Source organism: Staurois parvus, unplaced genomic scaffold (assembly GCF_062004578.1).
Source record: "Staurois parvus isolate SC_StPar_1 unplaced genomic scaffold, SC_StPar_1.0 ptg000439l, whole genome shotgun sequence".
In the NCBI taxonomy this organism is placed as follows: domain Eukaryota; kingdom Metazoa; phylum Chordata; class Amphibia; order Anura; family Ranidae; genus Staurois; species Staurois parvus.
Window position 1 is genome coordinate 1914316 of NW_028318235.1, and position 25083 is coordinate 1939398.

The window sequence follows — 25083 nt, forward strand, 5'->3', positions numbered from 1 at the left end:
CCCGTAATCTGCCAGCACCCTATGTCAAAAAATTCAACACAACAGCAGTGTGTGAGGAGACCTGAAAGTGGCACATGGCAGAGTGTGGCGATGGAGACAGCAGCAATGGGAGGCCGTACAGGGACCCATGAGAGACTCTGGACTTGGCAGCAGCATGAGGAGGCGGTATATAGGGGCCCATGGCAGATTAGGGGCCTGGCAGCAGCTATGGGAGGCCCGTAATCTGCCAGCACCCTATGTCAAAAAATTGAAAACACAAGCAGTGTGAAGAGACCTGAATGTGGCACATGGCAGAGTGTGGCGATGGAGACAGCAGCAATGGGAGGCCGTACAGGGACCCATGAGAGACTCTGGACTTGGCAGCAGCATGAGGAGGCGGTATATAGGGGCCCATGGCAGATTAGGGGCCTGGCAGCAGCTATGGGAGGCCCGTAATCTGCCAGCACCCTATGTCAAAAAATTCAACACAACAGCAGTGTGTGAGGAGACCTGAAAGTGGCACATGGCAGAGTGTGGCGATGGAGACAGCAGCAATGGGAGGCCGTACAGGGACCCATGAGAGACTCTGGACTTGGCAGCAGCATGAGGAGGCGGTATATAGGGGCCCATGGCAGATTAGGGGCCTGGCAGCAGCTATGGGAGGCCCGTAATCTGCCAGCACCCTATGTCAAAAAATTGAAAACACAAGCAGTGTGAAGAGACCTGAAGACCGACTTAGTGGTTAGAGCTCAGAACTTACAGCACTTGGGTCATGGGTTCTAATCCCAGTCTTGGCAACATCCCAAAAAAATGGAGATCAATTTTCTGGGTTGTGGCAGGAATATTGATCAATCAATTATGATTTTGCCTAGTGACTAGAAAGTGGATGAATGTTACTTGCGTACTGTTCTTCTGCCAATTAGGTCCTGTGCAAGTTTCATGCCGTGTATATTTCATTGTAACTTTTTTCTCTTTTAAATCTGTCTCCTTATACAACTTGACCCCCTCCCCCACCCCATCATCACCTGTCCCATATGCAAATCTATGGATCACCGCCCCACTCTTTAACTATCAATTTACTGATCAAGTGAATGTGTCTCATTTTCTATCAGCTACAGCTCAGATCTCACATTATTATACAATTGCTGATTGTATCTCACCACTAGTCTGATTGAATTCACAATTCCTGGTCAGTCCTGTTCCCTGACCTCTAATAACCTTTAGGGCCAGTTCACACTACATGTGTTTCAGTTGCTTTTTCAGCATCACAAACGCACAGAAAGAAGGTTATATGGTTGTCAATGTCATAGTTCACATCAGCGCTGCATTGTTTCTGCACAGAACTGTACTGGAAGACATTGAAACGTCCTTGAATGTACTAAAACGCACATGTCCCTAACTACATTGAATACAAAGAAAATAGAAAAAAATAAGTGGAAGGGATACAAAAATGCAATGTAAACATGTCCAAAACGCATCCAAAATGTACTGGAACACACTAAACATGCATGCCAAAAGGGCATGAAAAAAACCCATCAGGAACACATCTAGACTGTTTCTATAGTGTGAACCAGCCCTTAGGACTTGTTCACACCATTGGTGGTGCAGAAACGCATGCAAGAACACACATTTTCCAGCACAGCAAAGAAATGCAATGCCCTATGTAGATGTGCGCAGGTACCATGATGAAAACGTTGTTGCACCTACACACGTCTATTAAAAACAGCCCCATTCACAGCCACAAATACGCATGGCACCACACTACTGTGCGGTTAGGTGCGACACACTTGGAAAATAACATAAAAATAAGCCAACATGGCTAAAACATATCTTGAAAATATGGGGACTCTGATATCCGGCGACAGTCCGTTCACGAACGAGAAGCAATTCTGCACCCTAAAACCAACATAGAGGAAAGGGATGGTCAAATTGCTGTGCTGCTTCCAAACCACCTCTGGCATGCCAGGGTCATTATGCAGGTCCTCGATGCCAGTTCTTGCCTGCGGCCACAAAATATCCACTGGCCACAAGTGAAGGTGAGTGGAGGACGTGAAGGTGGATTTCTACCAGCTTCAACCGCAAGCAGTACCACTCCTGAAAAATGAGAGCAAATAATCATTGACACGTCATCATGACAGTCAATTCTCAGTGTAGGCTATCTAGAGTGTCTTTCCTTTTTAACCATTTCAAGAGTTCAAGGAAACATTCTTGGAGCATCTACTGTGTTTGGAAAGGCCAAAGGTCCCCCCCTCCCCCAGGCACACTAATGCTTATGCAGGCTATAGACGGGGAGAAAAACAGCTGATTTTTCTTTTAAAAAATGAAAAATCGGTTGTTCAAGCGGCCGACGTTACCAGCAATGGTAAAAAAAAAAATCAGCCGATTTTCATCCCGTCTACAGCAGGCAAAAAGTGTCCCTGCAGAGAGCTCCGCTATTTCTTTGACAGTTCTTTGACATTTATAGCGGTTGCAACAATGTATTTGTATCCATTTCGGATACAGATGGTTTTATTCGGAAACAAATAGATACAATGTTGCAACCACTGTAAATGTCAAGGAACTGTCAAAGAAATAGCGGAGCTCTCTGCAGGGACACTTTTTGCCATACTGGAATTCCTCTCATTTTTCATCCTTCTTCTTCCTCTTCTTCTTCATCATCATCCTCTTCTTCCTCTTCATCATCTTCTTCTTCTTCTTCATCATCATCATCCTCTTCTTCATCATCTTCATCATCATCATCCTCTTCTTCTTTTTCTTCTTTTTCTTCTTTTTGTCTTCCTCTTGCAGGTCACTGCTCATGTGCAGATTTTTTATCAGTAAAAAAATCGGCCGATTTGCCCATCATTGCCGCGAAAATCGGCCGATCGGCAAATTCGGCCGTTTTTTTCCAACTTTACCGAAAAAAAAAATCTGCCAAAATACCGAAAAACGGCCGAACAAATAGCCCACTAACGATCCGAAAATCGGCCGATTTTATTTTCGGCCGAAAAATCGGCCGATTTTCGACCCATCTATGGCCTGCATAAGATATGGTGTGGCCCTAGGGTCAATGTGTGTTTAGAATACTTCCAAAATGCACATACAAAAACACTACATCCAAATGCATGTTGCATTTCTATAGCATGTTAAACAGAAGAATAACGCACTTCCATAATGTTAACATGCGCAAGTAAAAATAGACAAAATCCACATCCTTTTATTCTGGCTTCACATACATGCATTGTGGTCTAACACCGCACTCCTGGGCAAATCACATGCAATTTGTGTGCGTTGCAATTAGAGACAAACATTTTGCACACCTCAAATTGCACCGCATCCGGGCCAAAAATGTGCAGGACCCTTTTTCAGGGTATGCACATGGGTGTGAATAGGCATGCCATCCAATTTGGCAAATCGCAATACGCTTTGTGTACCAATATTGGTGTGTTGGTAACTTCACCTAGAAAGCCGCAGCAGGTGGCATGAAGGGGTTGCGGTTGTGATGCGGTGCAGCGCTTGCACAGAAAACACTGCAAATTTCACATCGCATCTGTGTGACACCAGAATGTGCCAATATGTGGCTTGACAAAGCACAGTGGTCAGTGCAGATTATTTTCAATCCATGTTTTTTTACACTTTTCATTCACTGGTTTAACTCAGGTGATCGTTAATCACAATTATCTCCGGAGATCACATGCAGCCCCTCAACCATCTACACATATCTCTGGAAATCTATACAGATCTCCTTGAAAAAATGTCTTCTCTCCTCTTCGGAAAACAATTGTCCTCCACCTCATAAACAGGGGGACAGAGAAGACTTCTCCTTGATAACTAAAATCAGATGAATTATCTGTGCTTAATAAACATACACCAATACTGCAAATGCATTGTACTGTCCAAGGCATTGCACACTAACGTATTGCACACTAGAAATGTCAAATGCGTTAGTGTGTACAGTGCATGAGTGTAAAATTCTTTAGTGCACACTGCAGTGTACAACGCATTGCACACTGTAATACTCTGTACAAAGTAATACCGTGTACACCCACACATTGTAGACTGTAATGCACTGTACTCTGTCATACAGGATGGAGCAACGCATTGCACACTGTGATACCGTGTACACCCACACATTGTAGACTGTAATGCACTGTACACTGTCATGCAGGCTGGAGCTACGCATTGCACACTGTGATACGCTGTCCACTGTCATGCAGAATCCAGCAACGCATTGCACACTGTTATACCATGTACACCAACACATTGTAGAATGTAATGCATTATACGTAGTATGTCCAGATATTCAAAGATTAGCCATGAAGGCCTAGCTGGTTACCTATTTGGCGACCGCAGATAGCCGAATAACGCTACACTGCATCCAGGCAGCTCTGGGAGGGTGTCATATGACATCCTGGCAGAACGCGCTCTCCGTGATTGCTGTGTCCTAAGGACACAGCTGATCACGCGATGTGGTAAAGACCAATCACAGCGGCTTTTTACCATGTGATCAGCCATGTCCAATGACACGCTGATCACCGGGAAATGCATTTGCCGGGTCTTGGCTGCACTTTCATCACGCTGTCAGAATGTGTGGAAAGTACTGCCGAGAACCAGCAGTTATCAAAGCAGGGGTCGGCCCCGATGATCAGTGCCCACCAGTGCCACCCAACAGTTCCGCCCACCTGTGGCCAGCAGTGCCGCCTCATCAACGCACATCAGTGTTGCTAAATTACCAGTTTACCAAATGTTATAATATAAACAGACTTTTATTCATTATGAGCTATTTTGTGGTTTATCGAGCAAAAAGTAAAACTCACAGCAGCAAGTCAATACCACCCAAAGAAAGCTCTATTTGTCTGAAAAAACTGATACAAATTTAAGATGGGTACAATGTGGCATGACCGCACAATTGTCATTCAAAGGGTAACAGTGCAGAAAGATGAAAATTGGCCAGGACAGGAAGGGGGTATGAGTACCCAGTAGGCAAGTGGTTAATATAATTGACCCATCAATACCCAGGAGCTAATGTACAGATAAGTAGCATGTGCACCAAGTGAGATTCTGCTAGGCCCCACCCACAAAATTACAATTACTTGTCCCTCACATGTTATAAACATATTTGCAATGGCCACAGTTACTTTACATATAAGGATCATCTCCTCAGTTGAGAACTGTGCTCTCGCCATGTCCAAATGCCAATAAAGTTATCAAAATTTTCAACCAACACAAAACCTCCAACCACTTCTCATCCACTTACACTCCCCACAACCACTTCCGGGTGCGCGCGCACCAGATGACGGACTTCCAGGAGGATAGCTGCTCGTGCGCCATGGGGGACACCTGTTTGGCGTTTATTTGTGCACGATCGCGCATATCTATGCACGATCGCTCATTTCTATGCACGGCTATGATAGCTTTCGCGAATGTGTGTTTTAGTGATTTTTTTCTTTTTAAACCTTGGCTAATATATATTTGTTGCCAAAGGCCAAAAATCAACATACAGTGGGGACTATTTTATTACTGTAAATCAAATTGTAGAAAACCTGTAGCTGGCTGCACAGTGAATGTGACATATTCATTAGTACATAACAATATTGTGGTGCAAGCAGGTTTTTTATTTTTTTGTTTGGTTTTGAAAAAGCCAGTTTGCACCCACTTGCATATTCACGCTCTTACAAGCTACATTTGAGCAGATTATATAAGTATACAAAGTAACTATTAAGGTTGTTCATATATTGAACATAAAATAAACACAAAAACATCGGTGAAACATTTATTGATCAAATATATCTTCATTTATTTGGTCAGCAGGAACAAGTAGGTACAGTCAATATCTTGGTGAGTCACAAAAATAGGATTGATGTGGCAAAAATAAAACACTCCTGCTCATAAGAGCTTACAATCTAAAGATACTTCTAATGAACTGTGTGTACTCAGGTTATAGCAGGAAACAAAGGGGAAGATGAATCAAGTAACATTTTCGTGCACATAAGGTTTACTTACACAATCACTTAGTATAAAGATCCATTCACAAAAAAAGTCTACACATCAAAATATAAAGAAAACAAGACATATGTGAAAAACCCCTCCCACCTCTACAAATCCCCAACACATACATTTGTCAGCAGGTTTGTAAGAAAAATGCATTTGAGTCTAAATAAGCAAGCAAAATTAAAACAAGAGCAGATTTTAAACAAAACGATTGACATGTGTGAGGCTTTCAATGCAAAGAGAAAAAAACACAATCATTGTGCAATAACACACAAACACTTTACAAGGCCAAAAATATGCAAACATTTCCAGCCCACTTCCAAACACAGCCTGAGTGGTGTCTGGGGCAATTCAGCACAAAATCTCTTCCTCCCCCAAACCACACCATGCAAGGACTTAGTCACAAACCACCCGGCCTAGTAACAGGCCAAATCACTCCCTACTGCACATCTTTATATAAGCTAGGTTGTATTTGGAGTGTGCCAAACAAGGCCCCACACCCAATGAAGCCACACCCACCACTGACCTTAATTTGGTCAGTGAAAGTGTTTTCACCTGATGAATCCGCTTCCTACCTGCATTAACCCTTGGTATACAGGCCCCACAAATCAGAAAGATATATACAGTGAAATGTACGTGTGCAGCATACAACAGAACATTGAGCAGGGATGTGAAAGGGAACCCCAATTGGAACCTTTATTGCTACTATGGTCACAATTCCCTCCAGATTCTCGCATGAGTTAAGACAGTCACATGACCACATCTTGTATGCAATACTGAAAATGACAAATCGATTTGACTAGTATGGTGAATTTCCCATCAATTGGTAAAACACTCCAGAAATCAAACATCACCAAACATTACACTCTGGGCAAAGCTGATTTACAAATCATGCAACTTACAGTAAAGTTGACCATTTCAATGCAATTTTCAAGACATCTGACACAGATCTCTATGCAAATTGCCACTAAAGTAGTACATGTACTACTATAGAAATCAGTGTTTGAAACGCACCCATATGGTCACTCTAATAGCAGACAATAGGGTGCGACTTTGCAGACGATTTACAGCTTGCATGTTGTGCAAATCACATGCCAAGTCCCACTCAATGAGCACGCTATTGGAGCGTTCATATTGTTGTGGTTCAAACTTGGTAGGAGCCGCAAGTAATAATAGAGTAATGAATACACTACTTTTCATGCAATTTGCTGAGAGATCGATGTCGAATGTCTTGCAAATTGCACTTGAAATCACCATGTACCCCGACTTTGAAATCATGCAACTTCTATGCAAGTCACATGATGTGACTGTGGTGTCAATAACACCACTTAGAAATCTGCTTTAATGTGACCGGGTAGCCCCCAGTAACATTGTTTGCGATTGCCATGCAATTGGCATGACAGGCGACTTGCAAATCGTAGACCAAGTCGCACCCTATTGGCCACTGTAGGCTCTGTTCACATCCAATTGGATTGTGAACTCGTGCAACTTCACTGTAAGTTGGACAATTGCCGCATCGGATTAGATGTGACAGTGGTGTTGGCCCCCAGTAACATTGGGTGCAATTTGCCATGCAAAGAGCAAGCTGCTGGCCATGCCAATCACATGACAAGTCACATCCAGGGTGTGCAATTTCAGGTGCGATTTGTGCATTGACATCGTACCTGATATTGGATATAATGAATGTGAGTGTATTAACATACACCATTTGTTGCAGCGAGAGTTCAAAGGTATTTGAGAATTGTGGCCATTTATTAGCAATTTAACATCTAGACTCAAATAGAAATCGCAATGCTACACACAATTGAAAACACAACTAGTTAGTAATTCTCTAGAAAACACAGTAAAATTGGCAACTTAAAGAGTAATTTTCAATTGCATATAGTGTGAGCGAAGCAGGAAAATCAACAAAGGAAATAAATCTTTGAAGGCGTGCGGTACTTGCCTGCTGGGATAAGGGTCTGCTATGCATTTGGGGGAAAAATGCACGCCAGGATTTGTGACAAGTTTGATGTGTGGATTCACCAACCGAGTCTTTTCTCTCTCGCTCACTCTTCTGAATGTCTCTCTTTATCACTCCTCAGTATGTATCTCTCTCGCTCACTCTTCTTCGTCTCACTGGCTCGCTCTTCTCTCTCGCTCACTCTTCTTCGTCTCACTGGCTCGCTCTTCTCTCTCGCTCACTCTTCTGAATGTCTCTCTTTATCACTCTTCATATGTATCTCTCGCTCACTCTTCTGAATGTCTCTCTTTATCACTCTTCATATGTATCTCTCGCTCACTCTTCTTCGTCTCACTCTTCTCTCTCTCTGTCAGCTCTTTGCTTGCCAAATCCTTCACAAAAGTGGCTGGAGTGTAAACCATCATTATCAAATCTATTAGTGATTCAGGCCCTTATCTTATACCATTGTATGACATTCACATAAGGTGCAGCTTTGAAGGTGTTTCAACAGACAAGGCCTCATTCTAATTCACATTTTAGGGATCATTTAGACAGAATGCAAAGATGTTGCCAGAACATGTATGTGAAGACAGCCACACACGGAGATCATGCTACTACCTCAATATTATAACCTTTTTGTGATAGAATTACAAAAACATATTAATATTCAAATTACATAATGATAAATACTCAAAAAACAAAAAAAGTCCAATAAAAAGTGTCCCAATAAAAAACAGTAATGTCCAAAAAATAAGTCCCAAATATTCAAACTTTATCATCCAGTAGGAAGAAATCCCATTTCATCCCGTGGTACCTCAAAAAACAAAATTGAATAATCTAGTGCATTACCTTTGTAAACAATATATATTCACTCAGTGCAAAAAACACAAAAAACACAAAAACTGTGCAAAAACTATATATATATAAATCTCGTGCACATATGGATTAACTGTGACCACTCCGTGAACACTGCAACACTGTGTATCCACCAACACCAATAGTATTACATACTATTACCCTCTGTATCAATGTAACCAGCATCCAATCAGAGATCTTCTATTTCCTCTCCAAAGAAATTATTCCAAGGTCCTCAAAAGACAAGAAGGGTCTCAAGGCTCATATTCAAGGTATATATAAAAAGATTTTAATAGCCACTTACATTAAAATTCCACATATCCAGCTCCCAACATGGTTCCTATGCAAGTTCTGCCAAACAAATGCAGTAAGCCATGTGTAAACAACCCACAAAATGGCCGCGGCGACACTTCCGGTCTGCGTGCGTGCGTATCGACGTCACACCCTTAACGCGTTTCGTCACTTCCGGACTTCGTCGAAGCCCTTCAGACGAAGTCCGGAAGTGACGAAACGCGTTAAGGGTGTGACGTCGATACGCACGCACGCAGACCGGAAGTGTCGCCGCGGCCATTTTGTGGGTTGTTTACACATGGCTTACTGCATTTGTTTGGCAGAACTTGCATAGGAACCATGTTGGGAGCTGGATATGTGGAATTTTAATGTAAGTGGCTATTAAAATCTTTTTATATATACCTTGAATATGAGCCTTGAGACCCTTCTTGTCTTTTGAGGACCTTGGAATAATTTCTTTGGAGAGGAAATAGAAGATCTCTGATTGGATGCTGGTTACATTGATACAGAGGGTAATAGTATGTAATACTATTGGTGTTGGTGGATACACAGTGTTGCAGTGTTCACGGAGTGGTCACAGTTAATCCATATGTGCACGAGATTTATATATATATAGTTTTTGCACAGTTTTTGTGTTTTTTGTGTTTTTTGCACTGAGTGAATATATATTGTTTACAAAGGTAATGCACTAGATTATTCAATTTTGTTTTTTTGAGGTACCACGGGATGAAATGGGATTTCTTCCTACTGGATGATAAAGTTTGAATATTTGGGACTTATTTTTTGGACATTACTGTTTTTTATTGGGACACTTTTTATTGGACTTTTTTTGTTTTTTGAGTATTTATCATTATGTAATTTGAATATTAATATGTTTTTGTAATTCTATCACAAAAAGGTTATAATATTGAATTGCTTTCTGGGGAGAAAGTGTGACTTTTTGGGAATTTTGGGGTGGAGGTGGTTATACACTTATTTACATGCTACTACCTCGCCGGGGTTGGGATTCGAACCGACAACCCTAGAGTTGTGAGGCAGCAGTGCTAACCACTAACCCACGGAGCTACATTGCTAACCCAGCCTGTATTTCTGTGCTGTGAATCAATCCTAGGTCCCTGGGCATGGTCAGTTTAACTAGCCAGATATCTCCAATGTGACACAAATGTTGTGCTATGTTGCCAATTCAGATGTATGTTGGTTCTATGTATCCCAATACAAAGGATTGCAATACTAATACAGGCGTACCCCGGTTTACCAACGCCTCAGGGAACGTCATATTTGGGGTACAAATGCCAAACCATTTCAGTTAATTGGTCTGTTTACAAATGTTTGAATAATTTGGTATGGGCATGTGGCCTGGTATGGTTCAGGAGGGGGGGAGGCGCTCGCTCGTCGTCCCCCCCTTTCCTGACCTGCCGGGCTGCATGCTCGGATAAGTATGTGTTATGGATTTTGGGGGGTACCCCATGCTGTTTTTTATTTAATTTCAGCGTGGAGGTACCCCTTAACATCCATACGAGACCCGAAGGGCTTAGTATGGATGGGAGGGGGGACCCCACGCCAGTTATTTAAAGAACTGTTTCTAAATCCCTGCAATACTTTGACATTCAACTGTCAGTGGGGAAATCCGCCGACAGCTGAAACATGAGCGCTGCATTGGTTTTCACTACTAAAACGCCGCATGAGTTGATAACATAACTCATGCGGGATTGTAGGAGCGACAGCCATGAGTTAATGTTTCATCTGTCAGCGGGGTTCCCCACGGACAGCTGAATGTAAAATAATTCCCTTTATTGCATAAATAATAGAAAAAAAGCGTGGGTCCCCCCTCCCATCTGTACCAAGCCCTTCGGATCTAGTATGGATATTAAGGGGGAACTCCACGTCGAAATGTAAAAAAAAAAACAGCGTGGGTCCCCTCAATATCCATACCAGACCCTTATCCAAGCATGCAGCCCGGCAGGTCAGGGAAGGGGGGGGGGGACGAGCGAGCACCCCCCCCCTCCTGAACCATACCAGGCCACATGCCCTCAACATGGGGGGGGTGCTTTGGGGCAGGGGGGGCTCCCCCCCCCAAAGCACCTTGTCCCCATGTTGATGAGGACAAGGGCCTCTTCCCCACAACCCTGGCCGGTGGTTGTGGGGGTCTGCGGGCAGGGGGCTTATCAGAATCTGGGAGCCCCCTTTAACAAGGGGGCCCCCAGATCCCGCCCCCCCCCCCCCCTACGTGAATGATTCTGCGGTACACGGTCCGCAGACTCATTCACAAAAAAACTAAGTGTGGTGTAAAAAAAACACAGTACAGGGTCTTTGACAAGTCCTTTATTAAAACAATGTCCCCCGAAGTAGATCCAACGTCAATCGCGGCGGCGGCAGGGACCCGAAAAAAAAAATAAAAGTTCCGCTCCCGTCGGAGGCTTCCAGCCTAGTGAAGAAGAGGCTAGCTGACAGTTCTTATATAGGTATGGGGCGGGGCCAGCCGGGGACATCATCTGAGTGACCCGCCCCATGTCACATGCTTGCTGTTCCCGGCTGGCCCCGCCCCATACCTATATAAGAAATGTCAGACTGTCTCCTGCATTCAGCTAGTTAGCCTCAGTGGAGAGACAGGGTGACATTTCTCAAATAGGTAAGGGGCGGGGATGATGTGCCCGGCTGGCCCCGCCCCATACCTATATAAGAACTGTCAGCTAGCCTCTTCTTCACAAGGCTGGAAGCCTCCGACGGGAGCGGAACCTTTTTTTTTTTTTCTTTTTTCGAGTCCCTGCCGCCGCCGCCGTGATTGACGTTGGATCTACTTCGGGGGACATTGTTTTAATAAAGGACTTGTCAAAGACCCTGTACTGTGTTTTTTTTACACCACACTTAGTTTTTTTGTGAATGAGTCTGCGGACCGTGTACCGCAGAATCATTCACGTAGGGGGGGGGGGCGGGATCTGGGGGCCCCCTTGTTAAAGGGGGCTTCCAGATTCTGATAAGCCCCCCGCCCGCAGACCCCCACAACCACCGGCCAGGGTTGTGGGGAAGAGGCCCTTGTCCTCATCAACATGGGGACAAGGTGCTTTGGGGGGGGGGAGCCCCCCTGCCCCAAAGCACCCCCCCCCATGTTGAGGGCATGTGGCCTGGTATGGTTCAGGAGGGGGGGGGCGCTCGCTCGTCCCCCCCCCCTTTCATGACCTGCCGGGCTGCATGCTCGGATAAAGGTTTGGTATGGATATTGAGGGGGACCCACGCTGTTTTTTTTTTAAAATTTCAGCATGGAGTTCCCCCTTGATATCCATACCAGACCCGAAGGGCTTGGTATGGATGAGAGGGGGGACCCACGCTGTTATTTATTTTTTTTTTTTTTTATTGCGGACCTTTATTTTTACATTCAGCTTTCAAAATAAATTTTATCTAGACCTTCAAAATAAGTAAAATCATAACAGAAATAATTATAAAGGATAAGAAACAAAAATATAATCACTAAAACGAAGGAAATCTAATTAGATTACATGAAGATATGCTTAATGCTGTTTATTAAACACAGTAGTCGCGACCGAGTGCCGGCTGTCAGAGGAATCCACAATCAGATTCACTATTAGTCAGTGGCTAAAAAGCAAACGCCCATGGCAGAGGACTAAAAGGTGTTCTGCACATGCTCAGTTCTATCTGCCAAAGACACTGCACGGGCATCTAGATTTTTACTGTGTCGATTTCCTTGAAAAAAACGATTTTTAACACATTCTTAATTTTTTTGGAAATAGCAGATATTGTTTAAAGTGAAGTCCTGATATTTGGCAAAGCAAATTTCTAAGTGAACATGTCTCTACAGTGATTTTTCATGGTGTTAGACGTGCTTCTTAGCAAGTCTGCTTTTGTGAGTCTGATTCCGGGCGTGTGTCTTTTTGTGAATTAGATTGGGCATCTGCTTATGGGCTCTGCTCACTAGTGAATTAGGTTGCAGGGTCAAAAATGGACGGACGCCCATGAAAATTGGGCTTAAGCCCATAAATATGCGCCCACGCTCAATAGTGAATCAGGGCCACAATGTCATCCATGAGTTAAACTGAAAAACAAAATATTTAATCTTTGTGACACTTGAATAGAATTTGCATAATAATTTGGAACAGGGTGTATTTTTACCAAAAGTGGTGATAAAAGTGAATATGAAAGAAAATCCTAAATTTTGGGTTGTCCCCAAAACAGGACTGGGGAGAAATTTCCCACTAGTTCTGCTGACCCTGCTGACAAACAGGGATTTCCTCACTTTGGAGGGCTTTCCTCTCACTTCCTGTTTTGGCTATGAGAAGTAAAGGAAATTTTCCAATGGAACACTGATTCAACGGAAATCTGAAAAGGGTTAAAACTCTACTTTTTTCATTTTGGATAGAGTAAGGGAGGTTTATAACCAAATCAGGATAGCCATCCGTGTTCCATTGAGGGGATTTAATTTCACTTCTTGTCCCATAGCCAAAACAGAAAGTGAGAGAAAATCCCTCCAAAGTGAAGGAATACCTTGATGTGTAAAGGTACAAGCTTAGAAAGATATGTAAAACCCCCCTGAGACTTTCACATATCTGGTCGGCTGTCCAGGATGGACACCATTACATGCCAGACATTGACTGGCGGGTGTCCTCTTCACTCCCGGCCACTGATTGGTCTGCTCTGGAGGCGGCCCTTCTTTACACCCAGTATATCTGCAGACCCATTTCAGACAGTCGACCACATGGAGTAATATCTGCTAACAAATAGGAACACTCTTTCCCTATGTAAAGTTGGTAAGCTTTTTACTTTTCTTTTCACATATCTCTGAAACACCATGCATACCTTTCCAAGTTGGTTGTACCATGTAACTGTAGTGCAGACATGTCATTATTTCACCTGTACCTATTCATCTCTGTATACACTGCCTAGGTTTAGGATTAACTTGCCCATGTCTGCCTCAAACTTTCCTTTTGTACACACTTACTGCAGACCCATTGGAAATCCGGTGATTGGAACTCAGGGATCCTTGTGGTTATGCAGTCAGCCTGGGAGTGCATTCCTGGCAGGGCCTGTGTGATATCTGGCAGACACAAGCTCCATGTATTCATTTACTTTTATTGCTTTTGGATTTAGTACCACATATATACAAGCTGTAAATGTATTTAAACATTTTTTTATGTAGAGCGTGCACATTCACAGATCTGCCTATCTCACCTATAAATGTAATTTTTTCCAACCATGTTTGGCATACCGGTGCTGTTCTACTTGTTATATCATACCCAATTTCCACTGAATAAGGAAATGTTTTCCGAAACATGTTGGGATTCATTGGAAGATTACACCTCAGCTGACCAAGCTATACCCAAATTATGCAATCATTTTGGTGTATCTTTTGTTTAAAAGGGTATATGTGCACTGTATTGTTATTGGATTGTACATATGTTACTAATTCAATACAACTCTGGTATGTTTTATAGACCTACGGGTCAATTTTATGCAAACAAGATATGTTTACAAATAAAGATTGACATATGTCTTTTAGATGAAACTTTTCATTGTTCTGCCTGTAAAGTCCCAGGGGGTTTCACATATCTTTCTATGTGAATATATCACTTGTTCCAGGACTTTTTGCAACTTTCTTGGTTGTCTCAAGGGTTACCAGAACCATGGTCTCCATTGGAAGATTTTCCCTCTATTACTGCTCTGCGGTCAACCCAAAATTTGGGATTTTTTTCTTTTACTTTTACTCTTGATAATAGTAAACATAAACAACTAGAGTGGTTCACATCTGTGCGGTCGTGCATGCCGCGATTTGCGTGGACACAAGAGCCCCTTCATTTGAATGGATTCCTGTTCCCCAAGACATGCAGGGAAAAAGTCCCTGTACTACTTCAGAAATCGCAGCCTGCACAGGAACCAAGGTTCCCAGAACAATTGCCATTTCCTGTGCGGGCGGCATGCCATTAGAGTTAATGACACCCGCCTGCGGGTCCCACATTCCTCTGTGTGGGTGGTGTGGCTGCAGGTATTTGTGCAGATCCTGCAGCGACACCACCCACATAGATGTGAACCAAGGCTTATATGGGGCACAGACAGCAATAAAAACCTGACAGCTTTTCTTGTCCCTCTCTATTCTATCCAAAAAAAAAAAGTTTTGCCTTTAGTTATACCTAAGGAGGTAGGGTTAGCACTCTAAGACAATCATCTCTTTATTGGTTGGCACAATGCTTGGCAGCCTACATACAGGAGAGCACAGAGGTATCCTCATCAGTGTGCCATTGCTGCTACTTCCCAAGCAGCAGGCTAGGAAATGAGAGGCGACTAAATAAGCAAGTTATAAGCAGACAATTTTTTCTATAGTCAGCCTTTACAGAGGGAAAAATTGTGTATACAGGAGACCTTTTGTCTACAATTCTGATTCTAAGTTGTGAAATCCCATAAGGTGTTCATGTCTGGATATAATTATTATCTTTATTATTATTATCATCATCATCACTTGGCTTACTGAAATTCAAGAATATTAGCAACAAGTTACAAAGAACAATGTTCACCTTTAAGAGAAACGTGAAATAAATAGTTTCTTTATGGACTGATCCATTAGAAAAAACACCATACATATACAAACAATGATCATTTCCTGATTTTTTTTACCTCCAGGGAAGGAAGTTCCTTGGTGACCTCTTAGAAGATGGAAAAATTTTATGGCAAGAGAGTGGGCAGGCATTTAATTCTCCCAGTGCATGGGCCACACACTGCAAACGACTAGTTAATCCTGCCAAGAAGTCTGGCTGCGGATGGGCTTCTGTCCGATACAAAGGACAGAAATTAGACCAATACAAAACTGCCTGGTTAAGACAGAATCAAATACTTGGCTCAGTTGCTGAAGGAGTAAGTATAACCTGGGTGCCTATCCTTTAAACTTGTATTGTGTACAATATACCTATTAATTAACACATGATTCCTGTAGATCCCATTAAGTGAAGGAGAGGAAGATGAACTTGAAGAAGATGAGCTGGATTCTCGATTTGGAAAGATAGCTAACTTGGAACCTACTAGCAGCAATAGAGCACAGGGTAAGAATTATGTAATATACTGGGCAACATGGAGTTTTTTTTATAGATGACACGTAAAAAAAGACAAAGCTTTCCTATTTTTTAAAATAAATAATAATATTATTATTATTAATAATACTTGATACTAGATTAGGACTTGGCCATAGTAGCAAATGTAATACCTACAAATTTTCTGCTGCTATTTATTTGGCAACACAGTGGTTGTCATTGTGATCCTGTAGTAATGGATTCCTGAGATCAATTTACTACAAAGGATGTGTCTGCTCTGCATGGAGCATGTTTACTGTCTGTACAGGTGTGCTTCAGAAATCAAATGACAAAGAATTTATTGTATTTGGTAATGCTAGTGTTGATTAAAAAGGTACATTGGTCTGTTGGGACAAAAAAGGAAAAACATTATGTACTGTTCTGGATGTATTCAGTAAATGTAGAATTTAAAGGGACAGTTTGGTTTACATAATAGGGGTGATTTACTAAAGCCGGAGGAGAGTGCAAAACCTGGTGCAGCTGTGCATGGTAGCCAATCAGCTTCCAACCTTAGCTTGTTCAGTCAGGCATTGACAAAAAAAAAAAATGGACGCTGATTGGTTACTATGTAGAGCTGCACCAGATTGTGCACACTCCAGTTTTACTAAATCAACTCTAATGTATTTTCCAAACTTTACACATTACCAGAATGAACACATGCTAATGGGTATGTTATCTAAATAATTTACAGTGAGTGACCATTTACAGAATAGCAGCTAGCACATGTTTATGTAATTTGCTTGTCAAAAACTCATAGCAAGCAGTGAAGGGAGATTCTTAGAACATTCAGAACCTTTTAAATGCCAGGCTCAAGTTCTGTGTCTTCCACTAGCATAAGAAACATAATAAAAACCAAGAAAAGACCTCAGATAAGTAGGATGGTGACATCCTGCAGTAAGTGAAACCTTTTATTAAACCCTTTAGTGACAGACTGTGCTTCCAATTTGAACACCATTAGGTCAAAGCTGTTTTACTATTTTTACGTTACAGCCTTGAAAATATGTAAAATACCCTTATAATATTATAAGGAAAGCAATTCAAAGATTGTATTGTTGAATTTGAATGCTCCGCGCCAAGTGTTTTTTTTTTTATATAAATTGCAAAAAAAAAACACACTAAAATAGTTATTGGCACAAACAAACACAACATAACATATTTTAATTCACAGAAGTGATGGGGCTGCTATGTTGTTACCTTGACCACTTATACTAAGAGCATAAAAACAGATCAAATTTAAAGTACTGAAGCCTTTCAGATCAGCATGTCAACATTTTCTGTAAATGAGGGTTCAGCCATTGCTGCCTATGTAATTTTTCAGTTTAGGTTTCCATTAAACTTAGGGGGGCTGAGTTCTACCCCATCATATGGTCTGTGAAATGTTGTAATGATAAGGAAGGGAGGAAGGGGGTAGATACATCAGGCTAAGTCCTGATTAGTCCTAAGATGACTGTAATATTCTTGTAATATTTGTTTGTGGGCAGAAAATGGAAGGGGGCAGAAAATTAAGTGTATAAAGTAGTAATGGAGGTGGATAAATGAGGCAAAAACTAATGTGGACTGAGTAGCAAAAAAGGTGTACAAAGTGGGCAGAAGAATGAGTGAACAAAGTTGGAGAAGGAGGAACATTTAAATGGTGGATGAATATGTAGTGGTCCGAATATGGACTAAAGATGGTGTGGTCAAAAGATGCTGCAATCAGGACTGAAATATAGTGGAAGATGGAGCAGACTGATTCACTACTTGGGCATTTTGAATATCCCAATTACAGTTGTGTTCAAAATAATAGCAGTCAGACATCACTAACCTGATCAATCACTGTTTTTGGTAGAAATCATATTTCTACATGGCAAATAATTTACTAGCAGGTGTAGTAGAGTAATAGAAATCCAACAGACCCAACAGTCATGACATGCATGCTGCTGATTCTGTGTAATTGAATCACTAATTGAAAGGGGCATGTTCAAAATAATAGCAGTGTGGAGTTTTATTAGTGAGGTCATTCATTCTTTGAAAAACAGGTGGCAATTATTGCCCTTATTTAAGGAAGGAAAGCAACAAATGTTGTACATGCTGGTTACAGTGCATTTCTCTCTGAAATTCTGAGGAAAATGGGTCGTTCCAGACATTGTTCAGAAGAACAGCGTACCTTGATTAAAAAGTTGATTGGAGAGGGGAAAACATAAAGAAGTGCAGAAAATGATAGGTTGCTCAGCTAAAATGATTGCAAATGCTTTAAAATGGCAACCAAAACCTGAAAGACGTGGAAAAAAGCGTAAAACTACCATTCGAATGGATAGAAGAATAGCCAAAATGGCAAGGACTCAACCAACAATCAGATCCAGGAAGATCAAAGAAGGTCTAAAGTTACCTGTGAGTACTCTTACAATTAGAAGACGCCTATGTGAAGCCAAGCTATCTGCAAGAAGCCCCCGCAAAGACCCACTGTTGAAAAAAAGACATGTGCTGAAGAGGTTACAATTTGCCAAAGAGCACATTGACTTGCCTAAAGAGAAATGGCGCAACATTTTGTGGACTGATGAAAGTAAGATTGTTCTTTTTGGGTCTAGTGGCCGGAGACAGTTTGTCAGACGACCCCCAAACACTGAATTCAAGCCACAGTACACTGTGAAGACAGTGAAGCATGGTTGCGCAAGCATCATGATATGGGGATGTTTCTCATACTACGGTGTTGGGCCTATTTATCGCATACCAGGGATCATGGATCAGTTTGAATACATCAGAATACTTGAAGAGGTCATGCTGCCTTATGCTGAAGAGGAAATGCCCTTGAAATGGGTGTTCCAACAAGACAACGACCCCAAACACACCAGTAAACGTGCAACATCTTGATTCCAGACCAACAAGATTGACGTTATGGAGTGGCCAGCCCAATCCCCGGATCTTAATCCAATAGAAAACTTGTGGGGTTACATTAAAAATGCAGTTTCTGAGGCAAAACCAAGAAAGAGAAGAACTGTGGAATGTAGTCCAATCAACCTGGGCTGGAATACCTGTTCACAGGTGCCAGAAGCTGGTTGACTCCATGCAACACAGATGTACAGCAGTTCTCAGAAACAGTGCTTATACAACTAAATATTCATTAAGTGATTCAAAGGAAAGCAAAATCTTCAAACATTTTTCAGTTTATATAGTGAATGTTTGAGTTTGTAAAGAAGAATACAAACACTGCTATTTTTTTGAACAGTCTAATATTCACTTTTCTTCAATTTGTTTAGAGGAACAACACAAATTTGATATATTTTTCTTCATGTTTTGATTTGGAATAGAATGTGTAGTGTTCCCATTGCATTTGTGTGTATGGAAATAAAAGCTATTAGAAGGATTTTGAGCTTTATTCACTTTTTTCAACACACTGCTATTATTTTGAACACAACTGTATGTGCACGGTACAGAGCCGGTTTTAGCCTGTCTAATCTGGGGGTGCACTAAAAAAAAGTCAGGGGGGCATATGTCAATACGCTATGCAGGGCTTAAAATTTCAAGTCCTGAGCTACTAGCCAGGCCTTAAGAGTTACTCACCACCAACAAACACACACAAACCTGTACACACACACAGACATGTACATACACACATACACACACAGAGACACATGTACACACACGCACAGAGACACATGTACACACGCACACAAACAGACACATGTATACACACACAGGCACATACACACAGATACATGTATATACACAGAAATACACACGCACAGACACATGTACACACACACACAGACACATGTACTGTACATACATACATGTACATACATACAGACACATGTACATCATTGGTGTCAGTGTGGGGGGAAGAAATAGTGCCCCATCATTGGTTTCAGTGGGGGGGGATAGTGTCCCATCATTGGTGTCAGTGGGGGGGAGATAGTGACCCATCATTGGTGTCAGTATGGGGTGGAAATAGTGCCACCAATGATGGGGCACTATTCCTCTCACTGACACCAATGATACTTACCTTGCTGACCCCTGCTCCAGCCTGGGATCACTCCCTCCCTCTCCCATACACAGCCAGCATACCTGGCTGCAGCAGCAGCACCATCTGCATGGCACAGACACTTCCTTCTCCGGCCGCTCTCCTCTTCACTTGCGCTGGCTGCTCCCTCACTTCTTTGATCTTAGCACTGCTGCTCGGCTCCTCCTCTCTAAGCTCTGCCTCCTTGCCGGTGATTGGCCGCATGTATGCCTTTCCTGAGCTACAGTTCCGGCGGCAAATCATCGGTGAGGAGGCGGAGCTTGCAGAGGGAGGGACAAGCTGCTGTTGAGTGATCCCGGGGGTGTGGCAAGATGACAGGGGCGGCATGTCATCCCGCCCACACATCGCGATCCAGGGAAATTAAGACACTGGGCCCGCTAACAATCTCCCTACCCCTCCTCCAGCAGCGCCTCATGGACCAGATCGACATGGGACTGGGACACGGAGTCGCGGACCCAGGTAAGACACAGCAGGTCGCCCCTGTACTGTCCCTTCTGTGGGAAAGAGTGCTGCGCTAGGCAAACGCCTTGTTTGCCTCGCAGCAAGTACGCCCCCGGGGGACACACTAGCCTCCACCATAATTTCCACTCTCCATTGGCGAGCAGGCGAGTGGAAATTTCAAGGCCTGCGCTATAATTTTATCCTGCCCTCTCTTAGTTCCTTGCATCTCCATGTGACTGTAATAAAAAGCACATGTATTAGGACAGCATTTCTCAACCTTTTTACTGAACCGACAGAAACAATTGAGTACTGTCCGTGATACTTTTTTTATTTGCACTAACATACAATTTTGAGGACAAGCTTTCGGGGAATGTCCCCTTCTTCAGGTCCAAGCAGTACTGATCACAATGTTTTAGCAGAATGTTAGAAGAGATGTAGGGGATGGGAAAAAAAAGAGAACAGAGATAAGACACAGCAAAAACAAAGTCTGGGGGGGGGGTGAAGACAACACTCACAGAGGAACCGACCAAATTTTGATGGCTGGCTTAACCACTTGCCTACCAGGCACTTATACCCCAGGCCAATTTTACTTTGAATGACAATTGCACGGTCATGCAACACTGTAGCCATATGAAATTTTTATAATTTTTTTTTACACAAATAGAGCTTTCTTTTAGTGGTATGTACCCGCCACTGGGTGTTTTCTTTTTTGCGCTATAAACCAATAAAGAGCAAACATTTTGAGAAAAAAAAGTTTTTCTTTGTTTCTATTATAAATATTTGCAAACATGTAATTTTTCTCCACTGATGTGCATTGATGCGGCTGCACTGATAGGCAGTACTGATGGGCACTGATAGGCAGCACTGATGGGCACTGATAGGCAGCACTGATGAGGTGGTACTGATAGATGGCACTAATATGCAACAATGATTAGCACTGATAGGTGGCACTGATAGGCAGCACTGATATGCAACAATGATGGGCACTGATAGGTGGCACTGATAGGCGGCACTGATGGGTGGCACTGACTGGCACCACTGCTGGGCACTGATGGGCGGCACTGATGTATGGCACTGCTGGGTGGCACTGCTGGGCACAGGTGGGTGGCACTGCTGGGCACTTGTGGATGGCACTGCTGGGCACTTGTGGGTGGCACTGCTTGGCACAGATGGGCTGCACTGGTGGGTGGCACTGCTGGGCACTGATCAAGAATTATATGCTGCAACCTCCCTGAAAATGCATGCAATGCACGTGGTTGCAGTGGGGTGGTGCAACATTTAGGGGGTTTAAACAGGTGGTGAGGAGGCAACATATTTTCTCCTTACCACCAGTCAAATGTCTCTGAAAAATAATTTATGTGTTGATTGCTTTTCAAAGGAGTGGCAGTCTTTTTAAAGTAACATTAAATCTTTTTTTTTTCTTTTTAAATTAAAATAACAAACATGCCATACTTACCTACTCTGTGTAATGGTTTTGCACAGAGCAGCCCCAATCCTCTTCTTCTGGAGTCCCCCGCCAGCAGTCCAGGCTCCTCCTCTTCGGCAAGTGCCCCAATAGAAAGCCGGTTTCCATGCATCTATTGACACAGAGAGGACGGTTTACCCCTGCCCCCCACTCCCTCATCGCAGCATTTGACTGACAGCAGTGGGAGCCAATGGCTCCTGCTGCTATCAGTTTGCTCAGTGAGGAGGGAGATCTCTTGTCCATTGCTGGATCGTATCAGGCTCAGGTAAGAAAAACATGTGGGGGGAGGGGGAGATCCTTCAGCACAGAAGGGTTTTCACCTTAATGCTTAGAATGCATTAAGGTAATAAACCTAGAGCCTTTACAACCACTGTAAGTCAGAACAGCAGAGATAGGGACATCTGCAACTGTCAAGGGGGAGAGTCTCCTCTCAGACACTGCAGCTCAAAATGGGAGGGTTTCAGCTGCAGAGGCAGTGCTGTCAATCCATTAAGCAGTGGGCAGGCTTTTAAATCTGCAGTGACAATGCTGATATCCTCACCCCTGCAACAATTTCTAATCTACCAATATTTTAGGCAGATACGGCCTACATCAGGGTATTAAGGGAAAAAGTGCAGATGTTGTTTTTTGATTGTTTTTAAAAAAACACTGTAATATGCCGTGTTTCTAAGCACCCAGACTGTTTCACAAAAGCATGTCCTGAGGACTGACTATACATTTTTCATAGACTTTACATGATTGGATTTACATTGTTAATCTGGTAGAAAGAAGACACACGTCCATCCAGTTCAACCAACACAGAAAAAAAAAACACACACACTACACTACTAGAAAACCTCCATATACTCTATCCCATACCCACACTGGATCGAGAGGAAGGCAAAAAACCCTAATAAAACACAATCCAATTTGCCCCAGTGGCAAAAACAATTCCTTTCTGATTCCCCAAGAGGCAATCGGATAGTCCCTGGATTAACTTTACCTATAAATATTAGTATCCAGTTATATTTTGTGCATTTAGGAAAAAATCCAGGCGTTTCTTTAAAGCAATCTACTAAGCTGGCCAGAACCATCTCACCTTACTATGCAGAACCCTTTCCGTATTTGGAGATTAAGTCACAGTCACACCGATGCGATTTAAAATTGCATGACGTGTGTGCAATTTAAGCATGGTTTCAGGTGTGATTTCTGAAGACTTTATTGCTACTTGTGAAGATTTTCAATGATTTCTTGCAATTTGCAGTGCGAGTTCCATTATGTTCTATGTATGTGAAATCGCAACAAAATTGCAGAAAAAGTAATGCAAGCACTACTTTAGAAATCACGCTGCAGCAAATCACACGTGTTAAGATACTGACATTCACATTCATTAGATGCGTTCCTAGGTGCGATTTCAATTCACAGATCGCACTGGTATGACCAGGCACTAAATCTTTTTTCATCCAGACATTGTGAGTGACCCCTTGTCCTCTGTCATGACCTTAAGGTGAATAACTTTACAGCAAGTTCACTATATGGACTACTTATGTATTTATACATGTTGATCATATGATCTCCTAATACCCTTGATGCTGAGGAAGAAAGATGTGAAGTACTACCCTGACGTGCACTACTGTTTTATGTGGAACAGGTTTATCTAAGAAATTGAAAAAAAGGGGGCAAGTAGAACACTAAAATGACACAGGGAAATAATCACTAAAGTTCCAGTGAAGTTACATTTAAGTGGTGGACAAAGGAGTAGGGGATAGTTTGACTGCAGACTGAAAGTAAATGCCACATAAAGAGAAAATTGTGGATGCGCTAACACTTAAGTACACATTTAAAAATAAAATCATAGTTTTACTGTAAAATGTCATGTGATTGAATGCCTAGACTGTCTCTGGGAAGCACGTCCTGATGCAGACGGACTGACTACCAGTGTCTCCCAAACTTTACATGCTTGGATTTCTGGCATAACTCTAATACTGAGAAAGAAAGATGTAAAGTGCATGCGCTGACACACACTACTCATAGAGCAAGTTTATGTGGAAAATTAAAGAGTGCAGGTAGAACACTGAGGGAAATATTTATTTATTGGTAAAGTTCCAGTTTAAATGGTGGACTGTGGGGTAAAAGGGGTAAATGGAAGAGTAGGCCAAACAACAGGTAACTACACTGATTGTGTGTGTAAGTAGAGAAAAATGGGAGAGGATTGAGCCCAACAAAATGTGTAGCCTTTCTTTCTTTGTATGCATCTTGCAAAAAAATTTTTTTATTATTGTTCTTGTCTAATTTATTATTATTTTGCAATCATTCATGTCAAATTTTGGTGTTGAAACTTTCAGGATTTTACATTGTAAATGTTATGGTATGTTATTTGATGTGCAAATTCTTGTACAATCAACATTTTGATTTCAAATAAAATTATTTGCGTAATTCTGTAAATATTTTCTGATGTGTAAATACTTTCAATTCATAGTCAAATGTAGCAAATACAGTACTTGAGTTTACAAGAAATGCAGTTCAGGATTTACCATGTGGATGTTTATCTACTTTAAAATATATTTATATTTTAACTCTTATTATTATTATTACTATTATCATTGGATTTGTTAATTTTGTTATTATAGCAGTATAAGATCTCTGATGGGGTGAGTACATAGACGAGGGGTGTAATTCTTGAACATTGCTTTGTTAACAATTATAGACATAAATATGCATGATGCTTGTGCTTGTACTGTGTTTTATTCTAGACCTAAAGATGTTGATTTACTAAAGGCACTAATGATGAAGCACTTTGTTATTTATTCATAATATGATAAAGGCAAATATGCTGCATTTTGCAAGGAAAGTTGCACTTTTCCAATGAATTTGCCTAGGAATTTAATGAATGTGGTGGTTTCACTTTGCAAAAAATGGTTACCTCATTCCCAAGCTCTGGGGCAAATTCCCTTGCAAAGTGAGTCACTTTTAGTAAATCAACCCCAAAGAGTGCAATCATTTTCTACATTTACATTCTTAAAATAATCCTATGTTCTAATATTTGTTTTCCTTTTTTTTGTCTTCCCCCTTTGCATGTTGCATTTGTACATTT

General features: G+C 42.0%; 1 protein-coding gene across 6 annotated transcripts in view; it reads left to right on the forward strand.

Moving 5' to 3' along the window:
* The window catches only part of MPND (MPN domain containing), a 303470-nt gene that overhangs the window by 50740 nt on the left and 227647 nt on the right, over positions 1–25083 (forward strand). For all 6 annotated transcript variants that reach the window (XM_089687870.1, XM_089687867.1, XM_089687865.1 and 3 more), the window contains 2 exons: positions 15662–15892; positions 15972–16077. In XM_089687870.1, the coding sequence (XP_089543996.1) occupies positions 15662–15892; positions 15972–16077 (337 nt within the window). The remainder of the gene's footprint in view (positions 1–15661; positions 15893–15971; positions 16078–25083) is intronic.